A 26,377-nucleotide genomic window follows, 5' to 3' on the forward strand; every position below is an offset into this window, starting at 1 on the left:
CCTTTGCAAACTTTATACAGATAACCCTATTAGGCTCTACTGGGCGACTAGTTCAAAAATATATTTCAAAACATTATCTTTTTAAACTTTGATCCTTTCTATTTAACACAAATTATGCATATTAACTTCAGCAAATAAATATTTTCAAGTACATGTTTATGATCAGCATCAAAGCTCTGTCAATTGGTGATTAAATTGCTAATTTATTTCATTATTAATATCATCAATTCAAAGTAACTGAGAAAAGTAAATTGAAAGACGAACAGTCATTAGTTCAGAGTTACATTATATAACATTCACTCTCTAAATGTCTAATTATAAGAACATCCTATTTCTTATGTTTCATACAGTGCCAATATATTGGCAAACAAAACCACACTGAATAAACTAAAATGTGTACATTTCCCCAGGAGATAATTTTATCACTTTTTTTCTTTATTCCCATAAGAGATTAAAAACAAAAACAAAAAAGCGAAAACAACTTTGGTAAACTACTGTCGTCAAGTTTTATGAAGTCTTCAGAATACTAAAATAAGATTTAAGATAGAAATTTTATAATATTGTAGGTATGGGTAATGAATTTAAAATGCTATTTTTTGTTTTTCCTCTAATGACTAATGTTTTTTGATTACACATATTAGTAGACATTTTAATGACAATGCATGTGGACTTTTGAATATACAGAAAATGTGTTTTAATGAAAAAATATTTGTGTATTTATATGTGTGCGTGTTAATTTATATATCAAAGACAACTATAAATGCTGTAATTTTTATTCATTAGTATCTATTGAAAGCTAATGAAGAACAATTTGGTGATGGAGTCTACAGAGTAAAATACTACCTTTGAGATCCTGGAATAGTATTTATTTTAAACGTGATTTTGGGTTCCTTCATTTTTTTTATTCATTTCTGATTTCCAATTATTTCAAAAACAAGGAGGTCTTGAAAAATATTAACCTCAATTCAACAAAATTTAAAATTCACAATAAAATTATTTGCCATATGCTAGAGTTCAAGATAAGATGACATCCCAGTGAATTCTAGTTACTGAAGTAATAGCACAAGTATACTTCTAAGAGGGTAGTTCATCTAGGATGTGAACCCAGCTCTAAGAATGGTGTCATAACAAGAAAAAATTGTATTTATTTCACAGCACTTTTAGGAGGTGGGTATATCAACAAATCAGACAAGTATCAGGTAACAATTCTGAGGAGTTTGTAAATCATTACTTTAATAGCTTTGTAACTACAGAGTCAGTCTTTGCTCTATTTGGCTGACAACTGATCTTTTTGAAGGACAGTGTGAAAGAAAAATATCAAGCCAATAGCTCTAGTCATGATGTAAAAGAAAATGATAGTTGATACATAAAATTCAAAGAAACCAAAACAACTTTGTGCACAAATAAGTAAAAAAAGGGATTAGGTCCTACAAATTATAGACTTTCATTGTTAAAAGGGATCCTAGAGATCATTTTGTCCAAACCCCTCATTTTCCATATGAGAAAACTAAGAAACTAGGGCACAGCAAAGCAAAATAACTTATCCACTTTAGTGAGCAGCTTTACTAAGACTCAACACAGATCTCCTAAGGATAAATGACCGAGGGCACCAAAAATAGTAAAATATTTTTTTTAAAAAGAAGAATTAAGTGATATATGGTTCATATCTGAACTCACAAAATCAATTTTTCTTTGATCACTAGTCCATTTATGAAATATTACTGAATATTTAATATGATCAATGCGTAGTGCTTAACTTTCTTTTATAGACCTCAGACAGTATAGGGATATCGTTTCCACGAATTCTTTAAGATACAGTTCAAAATCATAATTTTTATGATTCCTTCTGATTTCACTTGGCTGCCATTTACTATTCTTTCTTTTGTCCATCTATGCAAATTTTACAACCTGTTTACAAAGATAAAGCCCTAATTGCACTCCTTAGGGGCAACGAGCTAGTTGAATTTTAAAATTCTTTCAATAACCTAGTCCCATGCCTGAAACATAGCAGACATGAACAAAGGTTTGTTAAAATGAACAAATGAGTAAATGAATGATGAAAGGAATGTACAAGTAAATGAAAATGATCAATCAATGACAAACGTATAGTTTACAGTATCTCACTGCATTAAAATTTTTAAATAGTTCACAACATGCATTTAAATGATATTCTTAATCCCATATAACTCTCACATTTAACACCAAATGTGAAGCCAGTACAATAATCCAACCGCAATATATTATATGTTTCACCAATCACAAGAAACCAAGAGAAGCAGGGGGGGAAATCAGTAAATGATTAAAATAATAGGAGAATTAGATGACAAGCATGTTGATTATTTAAAAAAGAAAATGCTAGTAAAATGTTGAGATCAATAACTTAAGATGAACGAATTCCATCTCAGTTGCCTTTGAAGAAACACAGTATAAACATGCAATTTGTCAAAATTTCTAGAAGAAAAAAATTTCAAAGCTCAGTACTTCCTTAAAAGAATAGGATGGAAATCTGGGACAACCAAATGCAGGAATAATGATTTACTATGCTACTCAAATCTATTTTACTCATCGTGTTACTGCCCAGCATAGTCTTTCACATTTATTGTGTTAGCTCACAAACACCAGTGAGGTATGTGGTATTATAGGTATGTGCAGGTGATATTATATCCAAATTCTAGTTTAGGAAACTCAAGTAACGAGAGGGTAAGTGACTTGCTAAAAATTACATTGCCATTAAGCTGCAGAACTGCTTGTAGGACCTAGGCCTAGGGACTCTGACCCACTGCATACAGTAGGTATTACAGGCTGATCTCCAGTGATTTTAATTCAGTAGCTTGGGGGTAGGGCCTGAGAATTTGCATCTCTAACAAGTTCCCAAGGGAGGCTGATGCTGCTGGTCCAGGGAAGTCCTCACTGTGAAAAACACTGGCCTATACCATACTGCCCCTCCACTGATTTAAGCTGAATTATACTGCAAGTATTCAGAAAGCACGACTTATCTGATGTTTCTTTTTTACATGAGTTAAGTTTCTTAATGTAGATAAACTATTTGACAGATCACAGTGGATTCTTTTAGATGTCACAATAACTTGTCATGAACCAGAAAATATTTAACAAAGACAAATTTCTTGCTGAGAATAGAAAACATCTGATTTATTTTAAGTAAATAGCTATTCTAAAGTAAATAAACTGACTGAAATTCTCCCCAAACCAGCCCTTACTAACTCAATATGTCTTTTTAGTTTTATCTCCTAATCAGTTCATGCCCTCAGAAGTCAACCTCAATTATATGAGATATATGTTGTTTACTAATAAAAGGAAAAAACACACACCAAAATTTGAAATGTTACAATACTTACATTTTCTGTAGTTCCAGTAATTACATGGAGGCCATCATATGTTGATTTAATATACATACCCTAAGAAAAAGACAGCATCAGAAAAAAAAGTGAAGCAACTGGAATATTTCCAAGTATATTAGAAACTTATATACAAAAAAATTTATACTATCAAATTAAAATTGCCACACGACCCAGAGATGAATCTATGATTCAATAATGCTGTTTTTAAACTGGTAAGAAATTCCTATCTGAATGTTCTGGTTTCTAAACTTTGCCCAAAAAAGGCTGTACACAATTTAATCAAGTTAATTACTTGATAAGTAAACTGCCTATGAAACTTGTAAAATGCAGCATTGTAATTCAATACCCTGAAGAAAGAACATAACTTATTACCCCCTAAATCCATACTACGTGCTTTGTGGCAAAATAAAAGTTAAAAAGAAAAATTCAAATATTGGTATGTTACTTGATACATATTATACAATAAAAAGTGGGCTTCTACAGACCAGTTCAACTATAAGTAACCAGAGATAGAAGAGTGATAAGACACTGTTAATATAAACTTTTTTTTCTCCTGCTCTTTTGTAGTATCCTGCATTTTGTCTTTATTTCTTATTGATGAAATTTTAATAATTACATCCAATCATCTCTATACTAATAATTAAGAGGTAATATGTGGCAATCCCTCCTCCTAGTAAGGAGGGTGAGATTTCATTGTCCATTTGAATACAGTCATATTAGAAAAAAACTTCATTAAAGTTTAAAGATTATCCAGAAATCCTGAAACTGTACAAGCTTTATGAGCAAACAAAAACTTTAAATTATGGATAGTGACAGGACTTTAACAGAAAAAAAAAAATCACAAGAAAATATTCACATTTTAAATATTAAAATATTTTCATTTAAATAAAACAGAAAAAAATAGATCATGCAGTGAATGGCCTATTTTCCTCTCTAAGAAAGAGTCTTATTTTAAATTCTCTTTGGGCAAAAACTACCTGAGTTTTACCTATAACAGTGTTTTGCATTTCAAAATATCGATTTCAAAAATAAAAATGCTAATTTTAATAAATTTGGAAGTTGGAAATATAAGGGACTTAACATAACCAACATCATTTCAGAAAAAGCATACATTTAAGCACTAATGTGAAGTAGACAACTGCCATAATTTTAATTTCCCATACCTTTATGTTAATTTTATATTTAGATATCTGAATGTACATGAGTTTTCATTGAAAATAAGACATAGAAACAAGAAGCAGTAAAGTCCATGGTAAGGAATTATTAAGAAGTCACTGGGTAGGTTTTAATTCTTAAAAGTCATTTCAATAATGTCCTTATGTCCAACTTGCGGGTATCAGTTCCAAAAATGGCTGAGCCTGGATCTCCAATGTGAAACAAAGTGAATGTAATTTGAAGATGTTCACCTACCTGTAAACTCTAGTTTCTTAAATGAAAGTTCATCACTTTATATAAAAGAAATAACTAATCTCAATATAAGTACAAATAGAAATTAATTAAGAAATTGGCTAGTAGTCCTTGGCTATGACCATACGGTAATATTCAACCTTACACAGGTGACAAGTGTATAACACACTTATTTTTTATTTTTTAAAGATTTTATTGGGGAAGGGAAACAGGACTTTATTGGGGAACAGTGTGTACCTCCAGGTCTTTTTCCAAGTCAAGTTGTTGTCCTTTCAATCTTAGTTAACACACTTACTTTTGAAGTTAATATTTATTCCACTATTTATTGGAAGGTAAATATAATGGTGCCATTATAGAACTCAGAAGAGGGCAAGATCTTTGCAATCATTCCCCCTCCTCCAGGAATTAACAAAATGACATCAAATTAAAAAATGGTCTTAAAGTATATTTGTAAGAGCTAAACACTAATTTTTTTTCTTTTTTTATTAATTAAAGTTTATTGGGGTGACAATTGTTCGATGTTTATTGCAGCTTTATTTACGGTGGCTAAGACGTGGAAATGCTAAATTTTGTTTTAGTTTTTTACATGGAATGACTGTAAGAAGATAAAGTGGAAAAGGACAATGAAAGAAACAATACATATTGCTTGGACATACAAAACAATCATCACTCATCATTATTTGTAACCATCATCACTAACATCTACTTGTTACAATGTGCCAGGGACTATTTTAAGTGTTTTACATTAATTTTGCAATAGCCTATATAGTAGAAACTATCATTACCTCTGTTTTAGAGATAAGAAAACTGAGGTACAGAGAGGCTGGGGAGTCTGCCCAAGGTGGTGAAATCAGGTTTCAAGCCCAGTCAGTCTGACTCCGGACCCTCAACCACTAGGTTCCTGATTCACTGACTTATTAAGAGGAGAGTTATACACCTTCACTTTTCTTATTAGAACATAATATTTGACAACTGTAGATATTAAAATCAAATATCATTTTAACATCTATTCTAAAATATTAAGACCTCTTTAGCACACATGTACTATGTGTGATGTGGTTATAAAGACTAACTGGGTTTGATATTTTACAAATTCACTTTAATCAACTATCTGTTCTGACAAATGTTAGCTGAAGTTGATTACATTTTTCTCCACACTTCTTTCAACATGATGCATTACTGATTATGAATTAAGTTGTTTGATAAGAGGTCTAAATATAAGAGACAAAGAAAAACATTACATAATGATAAAGGGATCAATCATACAAGAGGACATAACCCTAGTAAATACCTATGCACACAACATAGGAGCACCTAAATATATAAAACAAATATCGACTGACATAAAGGCAGAGATCAACAGTAACACAATCATAGTAGGGGACTCTAACACCCCACTGATACCAATGGACAGATCTTCTGGACAGAAAATCAACAAGGAATCAGTGGCCTTAAATGACACACGAGATCAGATAGATTTAATTGATTTTTTTTAGAGCATTTCACCCCAAAGCAGCAGATTATACATTCTTTTCAAGTGCACATGAAACATTTTCTAAGGTAGGCCACATGTTATGACAGAAAACAAGTCTCAACACATTAAAAAAAAAACTGAAATCATACCAAGTATCTTTTCTGACCACAATGGTATGAAACTAGAAATCAATTACAAGAAAAAAACTGAAAAAACACACGAACACACGGAGGCTAAAAGACATGCTACTAAATAATGAATGGGTCAACAATGAGATCAAGAAAGAAATCAAAATATACCTTGAGACAAACAAAAATGAAAACACAAGGGACCCAAAATCTGTGGGACACAGTGAAAGTAGTCCTAAGAGGGAAATTCATACCACTGTAGACCTACCTAAAGAATCAAGAAAAATCTCAGAGTCTAACTTAATTACTAAAGGAACTGGAAAAAGAACAGCTAACAAAGCATAAAGTGAGTACAAGGAAGGAAATAATAAAGATCAGAAATAAACGAAATACACATTGATTGTTTCCATGTCTTGGCCACCATAAACAAAGCTACAATGAACATTGGAGCACAGATATCTTTACAAATAAATGTTTTCAGATTTTTTTGGGTAGATACCCAGGAGAGGGATTGCTGGGTCATATGGTAATTCTATTCGTAATTTTTTTTTAAATTTATTTTTAATTTATTGGGGTGACAATTGTTAGTAAAATTACATAGATTTCAGGTGTGCAATTCTGTATCACATCATCCATAAATCACACGGTGTGTTCACCACCCAGACTATTCGTAATTTTTTCAGGAACCTCCACACTGCCTTCCATAGCGGCTGCACCAGTCTGCATTCCCACCAACAGTGGATGAGGGTTCCTTTTTCTCCACAGCCTCTCCAACACATGTTACTATTTGTCTTGTTGATGATGGCCATTCTGACTGGGGTGAGGTGATATCTCATTGTGGTTTTCATTTGCATTTCTCTGATGATTAGTGATGTTGAGCATCTTTTCATACGTCTATTTGCCATTTGTATGTCCTCTTTGGAGAAATGTCAATATTCAATGTGTCCTTTGTTACATGATTGGATAAAAAAGATGTGGTATATGTACACAATGGAATACTACTCTGCCATAAGAAAAAATGAAATAGTGCCATTTTCAGCAACATAGATGGATCTTGAGATTATTGTGCTAAGTGAAATAAGTCAGACAGAAAAAGTGGAGAACCATATGATTTCACTGATATGTGGGATATAAAATTGAAAGCAACAAAGGAACAAGACAAACAAAGAAACAAAAACTCATAGACACAGAAAATAGTTCAATGGTTACCATAGGGTAATGGGGGAGGGGGAATCGTAGAAGAGGGTAAAGGGGTTCAAATATATGGTGATGGAAGGAGAACTGACTCTGGGTGGTGAACACACAATGTGATATATAGGTGATGTATTATAGAATTGTACACTTGAAACCTATGTGATTTTACTAAACATTGTCACCCCAATAAATTCTAATTAAAAAAAGATAAAGAAATGAAACAGAGGCTAAAAAAAAACAATACAAAAGGTGAATGAAACCAAGAGTTGGTTTTTTGAAAAGAAAAACAAAATTGACAACCCTTTAACTAGACTCACAAAGAAAAAAAGAGAGAGGACCCAAATAAATAAAATCAGAAATGAAAGAGGAGAAGTGACAACTGACATCATAAAACAACAACAACAAAACATTAAGAATACTATGAGCAACTATACGCCAACAAATTGGACAATCTGGAAGAAATGGATAAGTTCCTAGAAGCATACAATCTTCCCAGGCTGAATCAAGATGAAACAGAAAATCTGAACTGACCAATCATTACTAATGAAATCAAATCATTAATTAACAAGCTCTGAACAAACAAAAGTCTTGGACCACATGGTTTCACAGGTGAATTTTACCAAACATTCAAAAAAGAAGTACCACCTATTCTTCTCCAACTATTCCAAAAAATTCAAAACGAAGGAATGCTTCCAAGCTCATTTTTTTTAAAATTAAAGTTTATTGGGGTAACAATTGTTAGTAAAGTTACCACGATGTGATTTATAGATGATGCAGTACAGAATTGTACACAACCTCATTTTATGAGGCCACCATTACTCTGATTCCAAAACCAGACAAAGACATTACAAGAAAAGAAAACTAGGCCGATATCCCTAATGAACATAGATGCAAAAATCCTCAACAAAGTATTAGGAAACTGAGCTCAGCAATACATTAACAAGATTATATACCATGAACAAGTGGGATTCATTCCTGGGTTGGTTCAATATATGCAAATCAATAATGTGATATACCACATAAACAAGATGAAAAATAAACATCATATGGTCATATCAATAGATGCTGAAAAAGCATTTGACAAAATCCAGTATCAATTTATGATAAAAACTCTCAGCAAAGTGGGAATGGAAGGAACATATCTCAACATAATAAAGGTCATATATGACAAACCCACAGCTACTATCATACTCAATGGGGAACAGCTAAAAGCATTCTCCTTAAGATCAGAAAAAAGATAAAGATGTCCACCATCACCACTTTTATTACGCATAGTTCTGGAAATCCTAGCCACAGCAGTCAGACAAGCAAAAGAGGTAAAAGGCATCCAAATGGGAAAGGAAGAAGTAAAACTGTCATTATTTGCAGATGATGTAATACTATAATAGAGAACCCAAAAGATTCCACCAAAAAACTGTTAGAACTGAATTTAGGATAGTAGCAGGATACAAAATTAATATGCAGAAATCAGTTGCATTTTTATACACCAATAATAAACTATCAGAAAGAGAAATTAAAAAAACAATACCATTTAAAATTGCATAAAAATATAAAATACTTAGGAATAAATTTAACCAAACGACCAAAAGACCTGTACTCAGAAAATTATAAGACATGGAAGAGAGAAATTACAGAAGATACAAATAAGTGGAAACATACACGAAGCTCATGAATAGGAAGAATTAATATAGTTAAAATGTCCACACTACCCAAAGCAATCTATAGATTCACTGCAATCCCTACAAAAATACCAATGGCATTTTTCATAAAACTAGAACAAATAATCCTAAAATGTATATGGAACCATAAAAGACCCTGAATAGCTATGGCAATCTTGAGAAAGAACAACAAAGCTGGATGTATCACACTACCTGATATCAAATAACACTACAAGGCCATAGTAATCAAAACAGCATGGTATTGGCATAGACACATAGATCAATGGAACAGAATAGAGAGCCCAGAAATAAATCCATTCCTATATGGTCATTTAATCTATGACAAAGGAAGCAAGAATATATATTGGGGTAAAGACAGTCTATTCTATAAACGATGCTGGGAAAACTGGACAGTTATATGCAAAAAAAAGAAAGAAAGAAAGAAAGAAACTGGACCACCTTCTTATACCATATACAAGAAGAAACTCAAAATGGATTCAAGACTTACCTGTAAGACCCCAAACCATAAAACTCCTAGAAGAAAATATAGGAAGCAAACTCTCATACATTACCCATAGTAATATTTTATTGATATATCTCCTCAGGCAAGGGAAACAAAAGAAAAAATAAACAAATGAGACTATATCAAACTGAAAAATTTTTTCAGAGGTAAAAAAAAAAACCATCAACAAAACAAAAAGACATCCTACTGAATGGGAGAAGATATTTGCCAATGATACATCTGATAAGGGGTTAATATCCAAAATTTATTTAAAAAAAACCTCATAAATTCAACACCAAAAAAACAAACAACTCAATTACAAAATGAGCAGAGGACCTGAATAGACATTTCTCCAAAGAGGACATACAGATGGCAAATTGACAAATGAAAAGATGCTCAACGTTACTAAACGTCAGAGAAATGCAAATAAAAGCCACAATGAAATATCGCCTCACACCTGTCAGAATGGCCATTATCAATAAATCAACAAACAGCAAGTGTTGGCGAAAATGTGGAGAAAATGGAACCCTCAAGCACTGTTGGTGGAATTGCAAATGGGTGCAGCCACAGTGGAAAACATTACAGAGGTTCCTCAAAACAAAAAATAGAACTACCTTATGACCACTCCCAGGTATTTATACAAGGAAATCCAAAACACCAATTCGAAAAGACGTATGTACCCCTATGTTTACTGCAGTGCTATTCCCAATAGGCAAGATATAGAAACAACTGAAGTGTCCATCAGTAGATGACTGGATAAAGAAATTGTGACACACACACACACAATGGAGTATTACTCAGCCATAAAAATGAAAGAAATCTTACCATTTGCAACAACATGGATAGACCTAGAGGGTATTGTGCTAAATGAAATATGTCAGACTGAGAAAGTCAAATACCATATGATCTCACTGTGGAATCTAAAGAAAAAAAATGGACAAACAAAACATAAATAGACTCATAGATACAGAGAACAAACTGATGGTTGCTAGATGGGAGGGGGGATGGGGGATGCGTGAGAAAGGTGAAGGGATTAGGAAGTACAAATTGGTCGTTAAAAACTGTCACGGCGATGTGAAATACAGTATGGGGAATATAGTCCATAATATTGTAAAGACTATGTATAGTGCCAGGTAGGTACTAGACTTATTGGGGGGTTACTTCATAAATTATATAAATGCCCAACCACTATGCTGTACACCTTAAACTAATATAAAATAATATTGAATGTAAACTATAATTTAAAAAATATAGTCCTGGGATGTAAAGTACAGCCTTGGGAATATATATAGTCAATGGTATTTTAATAGCTATGTACGGTGCCAGATGGGTGGTAGACTTATTGGGGTTATCATTTTGTGAGGTGTGTAAATGTCTAATCACTATGTTGCTTGGTACACCTGAAGCTAATTTTAATAATGAAAGAATTATTGTGAGGGCTAAAAGAACTCATAGTTGTGAAAATTCTTTATAAATAAATGAATCTTAAAATACTAAAAGAAAAAGCTCTACGTAATCTCATAAATGATTAGGTCATAGAGAAAGTCTAGTATCCTAAGATAAATGTTTAGAAAAAGACATAGTTATTGATATAATGAAAACTCATGGAGATAATCTAGTCATGAGTCTGGAAATAAAATCTGTGTGTGATTGCACATACCAGGAACTTTAAAAATGGCAATTGTAAGGTAAAGCAAGTATCTATTCGTTATAGGAAGAGGACCTCATCCTTATTTATACATAAATGTTATATAATTTATATCAAACCTAATTTTTTCAGATGGGTACAAATGTTTAAAATGCTTAAATAAAGAAGGATCTAGCTATGTATACAGAGTTCAATTCTAGCAACTTCATAGTTATGAGCAATAGAATAGAAATAAAGCCCATTTTTAAAATGACACAAAGAATGAAGATATTTCTTTTTCTGCAATATTTTCACTTCTAACCTCAACAAACCATTTGTTGTAACTGCTTTTAATAATCAAAACTAACTTCTTCATCCTTTATATCTCCCTCTGGTAGTACTAATGAGAAAAAAATAATGGCCAAAAATCAGGCACCAAAAGAAAGAGAAGATTGCACACCTGAAATCTATGTAATTATACTAACAATTGTCACCCCAATAAATTAAAAATAAATTTAAAAAAAAAAAAAGAAAGAGAAGAAACAAGTTGTTTGGATGAGCTTCAAACTAATCCACAGATGTAGTCCACAGAACTACACCTGATCACTTGATCATCTCTGAGACAGGGTCAAACAGCAGGAGGACATGTAATTTAATGGCTTTTTCTGGAACTGAGACTTCCATTTTATCAAAGCCTTCATTCCTCCTTTTCTTCTAAAACCAGTTAATTAATTCTGGAGCTGACTTGAACAGCTCCCTCTCTCCTGCTCAGCTTGCCAAAATGACATTTGCTTCACTTTGTCTCCAAACATTGGTTAACCAATGGGAACCAATGCAACCTCAGTCAAGTCAATGAAATATGGCATATTTGGAGATACCATGTTTCCGAAAATAAGACTGGGTCTTATATTAATTTTTGCTCCAAAAGACGCATTAGGGCTTATGTTCAGGGGATGTCATCCTGAAAAATCACTCTAGGGCTTATTTTCCAGTTAGATCTTATTTTAGGGGAAGCATGGTAGTCCACGTGCCTAAATAGCAAAAGAACTCTCTGAGGCCAAGAGGCTTCCCCAAGGATGCCCCGCCCCCAGCCCCTTATTCTCTATTCAGCTCATCTCTCGGTTTTGATCTAGTTTAGATACATTCTAATAGCTCTCATTTTCCTTCTTTAATTTTCAACTAATTGTTGTTGTTTAAAAGCATTTTAGAAATCAGTTTCATATTATTAATGATAACTAAAGATGCTTTCCACCATTCCTTATAATGCTCAGGACTCTCAAATCTAAGAAATCCTAGGAGATTTGACTAGTTAGGTTGAAAGCTGATGAACAAGCTATCCAGTTTATTAATGGAAGAACAAAGCAACTACCTTTTGCCTATGAGAGGTCCTCTGTTTTGAAACTGGCAGGAAGAACTTCTGCAGATATTTCTAAGCTAATTAAACGTCATTAAAGCTTGGTGAATTCTCCCACATCTTTCTATTTCTTTCCTTCATTTACCATTTAGACACTTTCTATGGCTAAGTACATGCTAAATGTTACCCAAATCCTTAAATCTATTTATTCAAATGTGATTGACTAAATTAAAGGTGGCCAATTTTTAAAACGATATAATGTCATTTTTAAAATGAACAAGTCATGTAAAATTTCTATTTAGTCATCTCCCCTGTAACATAAACCACAAAAAATAGTTTTGTAGTGAGCTCTTTTATGAATATTCAACATTTTAGTTTTTTCTTTTTCTCCCTCTGAAATATCTTCCCAATGAAATGCTGCCAACTGTCCTTTAAAAATGAATTTCTCTAGATAGTTCCAGTTTTAAAGTCATCCTCCTAAACTTCTCACACCTCCCGTTAGCAATTCCAAGTTTAAATGTGGGTAATGGAACACGCTTTGTTCAGATGTACTTCCTTTAGACGTACTTGGACTAAAACCCTGTCTCTATTGCGTATTACCGATATGTGATACAAGGCAAACTGAAGATCTGTGATTCCATCTTCTCATTTGCAAAATGAGAAAATTAATCCCTATTCTATAGAGTGGTGAGGAAAATACCTGGCATAAATGGTTAAGAACTCATTTCTTCTCTTTACTCTTCTAGGTCTTTCCCAGACTGTTTAAATTAATCTGGTTCTTACCATTTTAAGTTCATGACTATTCCAAAGAGCAGACCCAGATCAACCTCTTTCAAATTTAAAACATAAAAGGCCTCTCCAGGGCTATAAGTTCATTTAAAAATTTTCAAGATTTCATAAAGTCCATTGATTAGCATTGTCTTGACTCACTTCACATGGTTATTTTTACCCCATGATTTCAGTGTAAATTAGAGAAAAAAAATAAGCTCTTTTCTCAGAACAATACCATTCTTAGAACCATAGGCTCATTGAGCTAGAGAGAGCTTTAAAGATAAAATGATCCAGTCCACCCTTCCTGGCCTCCAAATTCTATAGATGAAAAGATCAAGGCCAAGGAAGTTAAATTTGCTCACCCACCTCCACTAAATTACACTCACCGCAATATTTTATGTAAGTGATTTGTATCCAGGTGCCCTCACTCCTTGTCTAACATAACATACGAGTAGTAATTGGTTCATAATTTTCCACTCTACAAATCATGATTAGAGAGCTTCCTTCCTTTCCTTCATAACTACTGAAAAGGGAGGTGCAGAAAGGGAAATCTTTAATACTACAGGTTGAAAGATGCTTTAAATAAAACTGGACTTTGTAAAGGAAACCAAAAGGATAGCAAGAATTAAAAATCATAAATATTACTTCAAATACTTTTTAAATTTTAGAAATATGTCCTTAAAACTAATTAAGTTAGATACCATGTTTCCCCGAAAATAAGACCTAGCCGGACAATCAGCACTAATGCATCTTTTGGAGCAAAAATTAATATAAGATCTGGTCTTATATTACATTGTATTATATTATATTAATATTATATTATATTATATTGTATTATATTATACCCAGTCATATAGTAAACTAAGACCAGGTCTTATATTAATTTTTGCTCCAAAAGATGCATTAGAGCTGATTGTCCAGCTAGGTCTTATTTTCGGGGAAACAGGGTATAACACTTCTAGGTTACAATGATGCCACGCTTGCTGGCTATGTCTGATATGCTGATTTCCATCTTTCTAGGAAGACACAGATAAAAGCCACAGAAGCCCGAGGAATTATGGTTACCTAAAAGTAATTTGCCAAATATCAGAAGAAAAGTCAATCAATAGGAGGCATGGCTTCAACTAAAAAAATCACTGGTGGCCAATGAAGGCTTTGCCCTCTGAAGTTATATACATACATATTTAATTGAAGAAGAAACACCACGTAAAAAGTTAAACCTGCTTAGAGATTTTTAAGAATATATTATCTGAATTAAATTATTACTTCTACCTTCCAAGATTTCTATTTTCTAAAATATCATTAATTGTATCCTTGGAAAATTCACCTACAGGAAGAAATTACGAACACTGTAGCACCAAGCTAAGACATAATAGTTGTGCACTAGGTAAGATGTTCAACAGCCAGTTTCTTGTTTATTTTTCTTTTGAAACTGGCAGCAGACCTCCTGTAGATGCCTTCTGTCTCTCTCTCATTAATATTAATATCATACATTTTCTCTTGGGTTAAATTTAGAACCAACCCAATTTTTAATCAGGTGAACACAATGTAGATGATTACTTTTATTATTCCATATTTTAAAAAGACATCCCATGGATGTCAGCCTAGTTTTGGCAACATCCACCTGCTTACGCACCCTTATAGGAAAGAATGGATATGACTTACAAAGAATATCACATTTGTTTAGTTTACCCACCCTAAGGGAAGGGAGGCCTATTAAAACCAGAACAAAAAACACCCACCTGTATGGATGGTTCTTATTATAAAACCCTTAAACTTCCTTTAAACCTAAGGAACTTTGGTAGGGGGTGAAAGAATGCATTAAAAGCTATATTATTACCAAAGTAAACAGGGCGATTCAGAAATCACCATTTTTAATTTTCTTTATTTTCATTTATCTTCATGAAACTTCTCATCATGACAAACTTCTACACTTAACTCCACTAGAAAAAAATACCAAAATGTTCAGTTTAAAATTCATGGATTCCCATATATTCAGATGCTGCTTTGCCCACATCATTAGCTGTCTGTTGATGGATGGTGGCTTTGATAAAAATGGTATCTCTTACCAGCCCTTCACTTGGTTTGATGTTTGCCAGCTGAATCACTTCCAGGTGAGCTGACTGTGAAACCAGAGGATCCGATGACAGGGATATGATGTGGTCACAGACTCCAGAAAGAGTTTTACACTGAGAGAAAAAAAAAAAGAGAAAGAAAATTGTGATAAACGCATGTTGTGTCACATTAATCACTTTTTGTTATAACTTCTTTTCCAAGGAAAAATTAAAAAAACAAAAAACAGAAGTAGTTGGCATTTTATTCTATAAAATTTGTATAAAAAAGGTATTCAGGTGAGAAAAACACACAACACACTTATATTCTAAATTATGGATATAAGAACTATATATCAAAATATTCAAGAAAGGTTTGGTTATGTTTTATTTCCATTATTTATCAGACCTAAAATAAAATGATTGCTTCTAGACAATTTTAATAATCTGAGAACTTCTTGATAACAATCATCAGACTGAACTGAATTCAATAATTTCAAAAACCTTGATGGCTTTTACTTCGTGATCACAATAGTTAAAAAAAACAATCCAGCCAAGGTCCAAGTAAGATGAATCTCTCAAATGTGCTTGATGAACTCCCCCTCCTTTTTCCTCTAGACTTTCCTGCTCCAGGTTACCTTTGTATGTTTCCTACTTCCTCCAGGCAAAGTTTGGCACTCCCTCAATCCTGCATTCTCAGCATTCTATGTGTAGTCTAAAATTGTATAACTACATTCTGAAGCCCTCTTAAGGCAGGGACTGTGTCCTTCTATCATCTCTGACTTCTCTTTCTCCCCCAACCCCTACCTGCCACCCACACAAGGTAGACAGATCCTAGAACATATAAGGTACTCTATAAATACCGTGTTTCCCCGAAAATAAGACCTAGCCGGACCATCAGCTCTAATGCGTCTTTTGGAGCAAAAATGAATGTAAGACCTGGTATTGTATTGTATTGTATTGTATTATATATTATATTATATTATATAAGACCCAGTTTTATATTAAAACAAGACCAGGTTTTACATTCATTTTTGCTCCAAAAGATGCATTAGAGCTGATGGTCTGGCTGAGTCTTATTTTCAGGGAAACACAGTATAAACCAAAGAGCAAATGAGCTTTAACAACAAGTGGTTTGACTGAGGAAAGAAAGCTAATGCTTTAGTTAGGATAAACCCATTCACACTGATGTAGAATAATAGATTTAAATAGATTACATCCATATTGGTATGGTTAAGACTTAGACATGGTCAAATTATGAAGAAAGTGAAACATGAGTAAATGAAGCTTAGAATATACTGCCCTAAAATATGCTGGCTCTTACATGCTTCACAGACTCTCATTGTACCCAGTGAAGCCTGGTGTCCATCATTTGAGGGTTTTGTTTGTTTGCCTTTTTTTCCCCCTTACTGTAGAAGAAGCTATTCTGTTGTCGCAATCAAGGTGTTATTTTCTATCCATCTCCAACATGTTAGGTTTATTCTGTGACTACTGCATTACTCTGCTATACGGAAGACAGTTTCTTTGCCCTGGTCTGGATAAGAAGGACTCTCTTTTTACTTACTGCATTCTGTATTTTGTTTATGGTCTCAGTCGGCGCAGGGCTCAGCTTCTTCATATGACAAAAACTGCCAGGCTAAATTTCTTTTCCTGTTCGCACTACTGCTTTTTGCATCTGGTTTTCAAAGCTTTTTTTTTTTTTTTTTTTTGTGTGTGTGTGTGTGTGTGTGGCTACCAGCCTCTAAAGACAGACATTAGCTGGCACAATAGCAATACCCATGGAAAGAAACTGGGCTTCATATGAAGACAGATGTGGGCAATCACCACGCTGCCAGTTACTTGCTGTGTGACTGTGAGCAAGCTATTTTATAGCCTTGAGGCTCAGTTTCCTAATGTAGAAAGTGAAGTAATAAAAATTACTTTCTATGGTTTATATGACAGATCAGGATAATGTATATAAAAAAGAGCCCGATATGGGTCCTGTCAAAAGAAGACACTAAATAAATGTTTATTCTCCCTTTGTTGCTTTCTCTACCCTCCAAGAACTCAATCCTTACTGGTGGGATGAATTATGTCGTTATTCTTAATCCCATGGCCTTGTTGACCATCTTAAAATGACCAGTAATCACACTGCATGGTCAGAATGGAGAGCTCACAGCCCTTTACTCTTTCTCATGTTCAAGTCTCAGTGCTCTCAGATACAAATTACCCTGAAGAGCTGCTAAGCAAAGTGCCAACAGGACCCTCCCCCTGCAAACTGGAAATCCTACAGGGCCAACTTCATGGGTGTGTGACCTGTGCAGTAGCACAAGGGTGTGTACTTAGTATTATGCTGTTGCTGTCTTGTAATTCTTATTTTTGAAAAAGGGGCTTGACAGTTTAATTGTGCACTGGGTCTCATATATCATGTAGCCCATCCTAGGATCCCAGTCTTGGGGTGTGTGTGTGTGTGTGTGTGTGTGTGTGTGTGTGTGTGTATCTAATTCCTCTTGAAAATATTCATCAGTAACCATGAGGGAAAAGGGCAGAATGGCAGCACTTTACATACAAAAACTGGCTGCAGTTCAAATTGCTGCTGGTTGTCAGGAAGGTAAACACTTTTGGGCAGATTTAAATATTTTAACATTTATTTCCTCCCATACATGGTTACATCTTCATTCTTTTTATTATTATTATTTCTGGAGTTTTTATTTAATATTTTCGGACCATGGCTGACCGTGAAGTTCTTATTTTCTCTTTATCTCAAAGGGGAAATAACATTGTTAATTCTGAAGAGTTTTTATATAGGATACTTGGATTGTGTGATAATCTGAAGGCTACTAAATTAGTATGCTAAAAAGAATACTTTGTGGATTCTACAAGTTGAAGCATATATCAAAAGTATCCAATGAATAAATAAATAGGAAGGTAATGGATGTATATAAATGGCTCAACATGTGCTCGTTACAATATCCAGGGCCTTATATGACACACTGGTAATGAGCAATAGTAGTTCTGCTATCCAGGCAGTGGAAGCACTTACAAGTGGGGAAGAAGGAAAAAAAGGCAGAAATACTAGACTGTAGACATTTTTACAAAAAAGAAAATACCATTTAAATCCACTGTATTAAGTTGTAAATCATTTTTTCAGATTCTTCCTCTTGAGTAATTCTGTTTGCCAATTACCTGCTATGTGCTAGGTCTGCTGGGAATACAAAAGATGAGCAAAACATTGACTTTACCAGCAAAGCTATCAGGATTGAATAGATTAAAGATCTTGGAAAGTAATATAAGAAAGACTTAGAAAAGAAACTCCACTAGAATCTTGCTGCCTGTTTGAGAGATAATATCCTACAACCTTTATATTGCAGCATTTGGTACTTGACTAAATAAGCCAATTAGAAGGGGTATAAAATGGCCTGGCTTTATATGCTAATTCCACACTCATTACTGCAGCATACATCAAGCCACTGCAGGAAACCACATTAAGACTACAATGGCAAACTTCCAGGGAAATTATTTACCGTGTTCTTGTAAAAAGTACATTTGTGCATTCAGTGAAATCGTGTGATATTATGTTATCATTTTAAAACACAGTATCATCTATTGTTATTAACAGTGTATTCTGGAAAAAGAAAATTAACTCTAATACAGCAAGAAAAATGCATTCTTTGTTATTGTAAGTTAACATCAATTTTATAGAGCACCTACCATTCAGGGTCTGACACAATGCTAAACACTTCATATCCATTATCTAATTTATCTTTATAACAACTTCCTGAAGTAGGTATTATTATACCCAGTTTAGCAGATGAGAAAGCAATGCTAAAAAATAGACCAAGGTCATTGCCTCGGCAGAAGAAGGACTTGAATTTTTAATCATTATGCTTATCATCTCTTATTTTGATGCTTAAATCTCAACTTGTTTTTGGTGAATTTTATTTTGTATTGTTTAAAATCTATGTCTGTATTAAATGGATGTTATATAACATGTTGAAACTACATAGTATAATGAAATATAAGGTGAGCCTGCAAGCGTTCTCCTAACTTAGAATGCAGTTTAAATACGAAGTAGAACTGAGACTGTGAAGGATAGTCTGGGGAAACTTAAAGCAATTTTAGCAGCAAAAGGACAACTCTATTCTAGTTGGAAGATGACTGGTAACCACTGGTACAGAAGGGATTCTTCTGCTATTTTTGCCATATATATACACAAAAGATTTTAAATTCTGTTTATTTTTAGTTCTAAAAAAGAAGAAAAAAATTTGAACCTAAATTTAAAGCCTAGTAAATAATGTGCCTTTAATAATGCTAAAGGGAACATAAAATGGCAATGGGTATCATAACAGACCCTCTGGATTGTGTTGTAAGCTACCCAAGATAGTGAAAAAAGATTTAGTGACTAAATAGCAGTTAACAGACAGGGCTAGCTAGCTATGATAAAAGTGCCTTTTAAAATAGAAGTGTGTCACAGGCTAAATTTAATGGTATTGTGATTTTTTTCCCTCTCCAGTTGTTTACATTATAACTAAAGAGTAAAATTCACAAACGGGATTTAAATTGTTATTCAAAAGTAATGTTCTATAACATGTTCGCCAACACAAGAATTTCTTGCTTATACAACTAAAGAAAATTGAAGGAGAAACAATTTTTTAAGTTTAGTGGTTACCAGAGGGTAAGGGGGGTGGGGGGTGGGAGATGAGGGTAAGGGAGATCAAATATATGGTGATGGAAGAACTGACTCCGGGTGGTGAACACACAATGGGATTTATAGATGATGTATTACAGAATTGTACACCTGAAATTTATGTAATTTTACTAACAATCGTCACCCCAATAAATTTTAATTAAAAAAACAATCAAAAAAACTGAAAAAACTAAGAGAATAAAATTTCAGTTTTAACCCATTGTATTAATTACATCCATAAAAAGCAAGGACTAAGAGTTTCAAACATTTTCAGATTTTTTGGGTAGATACCCAAAAGAGGGATTGCTGGGTCATATGGTAATCCTATTTTAATTTTCTGAGGAACCTCCACACTGCCTTCCATAAGGGCTTCACCAATCTGCATTCCCACCAACAGTGTATTTTTCTCCACAGCCTCTCCAACACTTGTTACTATTTGTCTTGTTGATGATAGCCATTCTAACTGGGGTGAGGTGATATCTCATTGTGGTTTTTATTTGCATTTTGCCGATGATTAGTGATGTTGAACATCTTTTCATATGTCTATTTGCCATTTGTATGTCCTCTTTGGAGAAATGTCTCTTCAGGTCCTCTGCCCATTTTTTTAATTGGATTGTTTGTTTTTCTGTTGTTGAGTTGTATGAGTTCCTTATATATTTTGGATATTAGCCCCTTATTGGAGGCATTGTTTGCAAAAATCTTTTCCCATTCCATTGGTTGCCTCTTTATTTTGTCGATGGATTCCTTTGCTGTGCAGAACTTGTTTAGTTTGATATAGTCCCATTCATTTATTTTAGCTTTTACTTCCCTTGCCTTTGAGGTCAAATTTATAAAATGCTCTTTGAACCCAAGGTCCATAAGTTTAGTACCTATGTTTTCTTCTATGCAGTTTATTGTGTCAGGTCTTATGTTTAGGTCTTTGATCCATTTTGAGTTAATTTTGATACACGGTGACAGATAGCAGTCTAGTTTTATTCTTTTGCATGTGCCTTTCCAATTCTGCCAGCGCCATTTATTGAAGAGGCTATCTTTTCTCCATTGTATGTTTTTGGCTCCTTTGTCGAAAGTTATCTGTCCATATATATGTGGGTTTATTTCTGGGTTCTCGATTCTATTCCACTGGTCTGTGTGTCTGTTTTTCTGCCAATACCATACTGTTTTGCTTATTGTTGCCCTGTAGTACAAGCTGAAGTCAGGGAGTGTGATACCTCCACAGTCCCTGACTTCAGCTTGTACTACAGGGAAGGCAGTGTGGATATTCCTTAAAAAATTAAAAGCAGAATTACCATAGGACCCAGCAATCCCTCTCTTAAGTATCTACCCAAAACTCTGAAAACATTTATGCGTAAAGATATATGTGCTCTGATGTTCACTGCAACTTTATTTACAGTGACAAAGACATGGAAACAACCAAAGTGTCCTTTGATAGATGACTGGATAAAGAAGTTGTGGTATGTATACACGATGAAATACTATTCTGTCATAAGAAAAGATGTAGTGCCATTTGCGACAACATGGGTGGATCTTGACATTATTATGCTAAGCGAAATAAGTCAGAAAAAGTCGGAAACCATATGATCTTACTGATATGTGGGATATAAAACTGAAAACAACAAAGGAACAAGAAAAACAAATGAAGAAACAAAACTCATAGACACAGACAACAGTTTAGTGGTTACCATAGGGTAAGAGGGGGAGAGGGGTGGGAGATAAGGGTAAACAAGGTCAAATATACAGTGATGGAAGGAGAACTGACTCTGGGTGGTGAACACACAATATGATATATAGATGATATATTACAGAATTGTACACCTTAAATTTATGTAACTTTGCTAACACTTGTCACCCCAATGAACTTTAATTAAAAAAAAAGAAAAGAAAAAAGAAGTTTCAAACAGCTTCGGAAAGCAACTGCAGTTGCAAATAAAGGTCATATGAATTTTGTTCCAATAAGGCCTAGAAAATTCTGCAATCTCTTTATGTTTCAAACTCTGATGGTGGGGAAAAACGCAACAAAAAATTAGCAAAATGAGAAGAAACCACCTCCACTGCTGCAGCAGCCACAGCCACTACCACCACCATCACCACCAGTTCATTCAGTCATTCATTCAACAATTGCTTAGTATCTGCTACATGATTCACATGCCAACTACTATGCTTAAGGATTTCACAATCTGGGACAGTGTTTCCAGTAACATATTTGGCTTTGTCTTTAACATCACTGGTGTTAAGCATGTGGCCCTTGTGTACCTGATAATGGAAAAGAAGCAATAACACTTTAAAATAATCATCATCTAGGAATGATGAGGTCAGTACCAACCAGTGAGACCATCACTCCGAAATGTGTATCTACTTTATTGAGCAAGAAGTGGACACATGATACTTGCAACTTATTTCCAGCTACTGCCCTGAGACATCTTGGTCTGAATTAAAGGCGAAACAAGAGGCTCCAGCACTCCTCTGATTTCTCACAAGGAAATAGCTGGAAACCAGAATTGGATCTGGGAAAATGTCCATTCTATCTGACTGCTCTCTCAGGTGCAGGAAACAGAGCCAGGTAGGTTTGCAGTGGGTCCCCAGGCAGATGAGAGAGTACTCATTAGAGAGTATGCTACTTTCCAGGCTCAAGATTAACAAGGGTCTGAACATATCAATGGCTCAACTACAATGTAGGTTATCAGGAAGATTATTTTATTTTACTTCAGGTTCAACTAGCAGGAGTGAAGCAGTTCATTATAGTTGGATGAGCTTCTGGGAAATCCGGGCACTATATATAGAGTTTATAGGCAAATAGGGACCAAAAAGAAGAGACCTGGGAGCAATGTCTTCACTCACAGTTGAGAAATTCAAAGTTTCCATATGTGGTTTACTGGCGAAAAGAGCTAATCACACTGTGTCAGTTATGAATTTATTGGCTCTCAGCTCCAAATTCACCCTTCAGTGCTTGCTCTGTGATAATGGACAGGAGTCTTCAAGCTTTTCTGCTTTACAGTGAGTACAACATTAAATTTTTGTCAGTAGAGGGCGCTGGAAAGACATTGCAGGGGGAAGGAGGCTTCTCTTTCAGGTTCCCTTGTACTGCGTTTTGCTTTTCCTTGCTCCCGCTGCTTGATCCATCAGTGATGCATGTGTGTGGGGAATCCAGTGGTGCCCAGGCCATGCAGTCCCTCAGTGATCTCAGCCTAAGCCTGGGCTTAGCGACCACCACCCTGTAGCCCCACAGCTGCACCCCACTTGCTCTGTGAGCCCTCCCAACAGCATCACTTGCCTGCATACTGGAAGGTTGTTTCCTGCTTGACTGGCAACTGTGGACCAGCTATGGCTTAGGCAACTCAGTGAAGCTGCAACCCTACTGCTCTGTGGTCTCTGACCCTCAGCAGGGGGAGGGTGTCCACCTACAAGCTGTCCTTCCTTAGGTGCTTCCTTCCCTCCCAGTCTTAGGGCATGCTTTAAAATCTCTTTACATCTATATAGGTACTCTTCTATCATAGTTTAATAATTATTTATATTACACTTCCCTTGTTTAAGTTACTGTGTGATTTCTGTCTCCAGACGAATTCAATTACCTTGAAGAAATCTTTACATTTATAGTGACTATAACTGTAGTTAAAAAAAAAAAAAAATCCATAATGTCTTTAATCACATAAAGAATGGTCTCAGATGAAGAAAGCCCTTCAATTTATGTGGCCATACTGTTCGTTACTGATTTTGTGAGGTAATCACCAAAGAATCATGGCATTTATACCTCAGAAACCACAGACGCCACAATCCTGCAACTTAATTGGAGAAGCTAACTTACTTTACAACTAGCAAGTGCTTCAGGTTTTAACACTTTCGTGGTTAATTGCCTTATAAATTATTTTAACTGTAAATTAAGTTCTCCACAATCAATGTCCCATGCAAAAAAGAAGAAATACAGATAGAGTATGACTGAATAGTAAAAGTTTGTCTTTTCTGGGACAAAAAGAAAGCATGTGTATATACTAAAGGGAATATGGCCACACATAAAGAATTGAAATAATCTGTTTTTAGTGTGTCTTCACTGTATTTATTCCTCCCATTATCTTTATAAAAACAATGGGGGTAAGCTGCTAGCATATAGCCAGTGCCATATACAAGACCAAACTGTAGGTTAATGTAAAAGGTGTACTTGAGTTCGGTACAATCTGATTTTTTTTTTAGTTAGACATTTATCATTTATATCCCTCACACAGTGACAACACCCCTCCACCCATCTACTACCCCTCTGACATAGCACACAGCCATTACATTTCCACTGTCTCTATCCCTAATGCTGTACTCTGCTTCTTGTAACTATACACACACACACACACACACACACACACACACACAGACACACACACACACACACACATATATAAAATTGTAGTTGACATCCATTATTGCTCAGCTTCAGCTTCAGGTGTACAGTGCAGACAATGTGACTTTAATGGTCACGCCTGGCCTGCGGTTTCCACAAGTTTCTCAAAGCACTCCAATGTTCCAGACTCACCACCAAGAGCAGCAGGGCCATGACAAGCAGAGTAAGTCTGCTAAAACACAAGGCCTGAAATGGCTTCTCAGAAGAGTTTCTGTCTCCAGATTCAAAGACTGTAGGGAAAAGTGGGAGTGAGGAGATAGTAGGGTACATAACTGAACAGAACTCCAGATTCCCTACAACTGATTTACTGTGTAAAACAAGGATCTGTGCAGAGCAAAAATAGGTGGGCTCTACATGCCAGGGAAAGTGCAATGAAGGACAAAGCCTAACTGAGAGGGAAATTATCAGATCAAAAGGTGAAATATATTACTATTTCTCATTAGACAATAATCACTGGTATAGTACATTGATTATCTGCATTTCCTTTTGTCTTTTATGATTACAATCTGCCATCTGTTCCATTATATTTAATGGCAAATTCCAAGGAAACCTAAGCTGTCTAGTCTCCTTTTTTCATTCTCACATTTCATACTAACCGACATCTCTCTCCATTACTACAACCAACCAACCGACCAAACCACCCACCCACCCACCCACTCACCCACCAACCAACCCTCTTCTCTACCCAGGTTTTTGGTCTTCAGAATCTACTACTTTCTAATTTTAAGCATAAATAGCTTTTTGATTTTTAAGATAAGAAAGGTGAAAAGGAAACCTAGCCTAAGAATTGCTCAAGTCACTTCTGATTATTTACCATGTATACCACAAAATTATCCATTAAAAGCCATCAAGATTATAAATAAAATAAACACATAGTTTTATAATTTTTCATTATAAAAGCAATACAAACTGGAGAAATTGGGATGATATCTGAAACAAAAAAAATCAGACATTATCTTACAAAGCAAATGCAGTAAATATTAATATACATATTTCCATTTTCAATTTTCTATTTTTTTTTACATTAAAGTTTATTGGGGTGACAATTGTTAGCAAACTTACATAGATTTCAGGTATACAATTCTGTATTACATCATCTATAAATCACACTGTGTGTTCACCACCCAGAGTCAGTTCTCCTTCCATCACCATATATTTGATCCCCCTTACCCTCATCTCCCACCCGCCACCCGCCCTTACCCTCTGGTAACCACTAAACTATTGTCTGTATCTATGAGTTTTTGTTTCTCATTTGTTTGTCTTGTTCTATTCTTGTTTTTGGTTCACATACCACATAGCAGTGAAATCATATGGTTCGCTGTTTTTCCTGTCTGACTCATTTCGCTTAGCATTATAATCTCAACATCCATCCATGTTGTCAAAAATGGCCCTATTTCATCTTTTCTTACAGCTGAATAGTATTCCATTGTGTATATATACCACAACTTCTTTATCAATTCTTCTATCGAAGGACATTTTGGTTGTTTCCATGTCTTGGGCACCGTAAACAAAGCTGCAATGAACATTGGAGCACACGTGTCTTTCTGTATAAATGTTTTCAGATATTTTAGATAGATACCAGGAGAGGGATTGCTCAGTCATATGGTAATTCTATTTGTAATTTTTTGAGGAACCTCCACACTGCCTTCCATAGTGGCTGCACCAGTCTGCATTCCCACCAACAGTGTATGAGGGTTCCTTTTTCTCCACAGCCTCTCCAAAACTTCTTATTATTTGTCTTGTTGATGATAGCCATTCTAACTGGTGTGAGGTAATATCTCATTGTGGTTTTTATTTGCATTTCT

At 34.6% G+C, this 26,377-nt stretch overlaps 1 protein-coding gene across 6 annotated transcripts in view; it reads right to left on the reverse strand.

The window, feature by feature from the left end:
* CNKSR2 (connector enhancer of kinase suppressor of Ras 2) overlaps window positions 1–26,377 on the reverse strand; it is a 296,636-nt gene that overhangs the window by 146,745 nt on the left and 123,514 nt on the right. For all 6 annotated transcript variants that reach the window (XM_033106612.1, XM_033106623.1, XM_033106633.1 and 3 more), the window contains exons 6-7: window positions 15,544–15,663; window positions 3,357–3,416 (exon numbers count right to left, since the gene is read on the reverse strand). In XM_033106612.1, coding sequence (XP_032962503.1) covers window positions 3,357–3,416; window positions 15,544–15,663 — 180 coding nt within the window. The remainder of the gene's footprint in view (window positions 1–3,356; window positions 3,417–15,543; window positions 15,664–26,377) is intronic.

The sequence above is a fragment of the Rhinolophus ferrumequinum genome, chromosome X (assembly GCF_004115265.2).
Source record: "Rhinolophus ferrumequinum isolate MPI-CBG mRhiFer1 chromosome X, mRhiFer1_v1.p, whole genome shotgun sequence".
NCBI classification, from domain to species: domain Eukaryota; kingdom Metazoa; phylum Chordata; class Mammalia; order Chiroptera; family Rhinolophidae; genus Rhinolophus; species Rhinolophus ferrumequinum.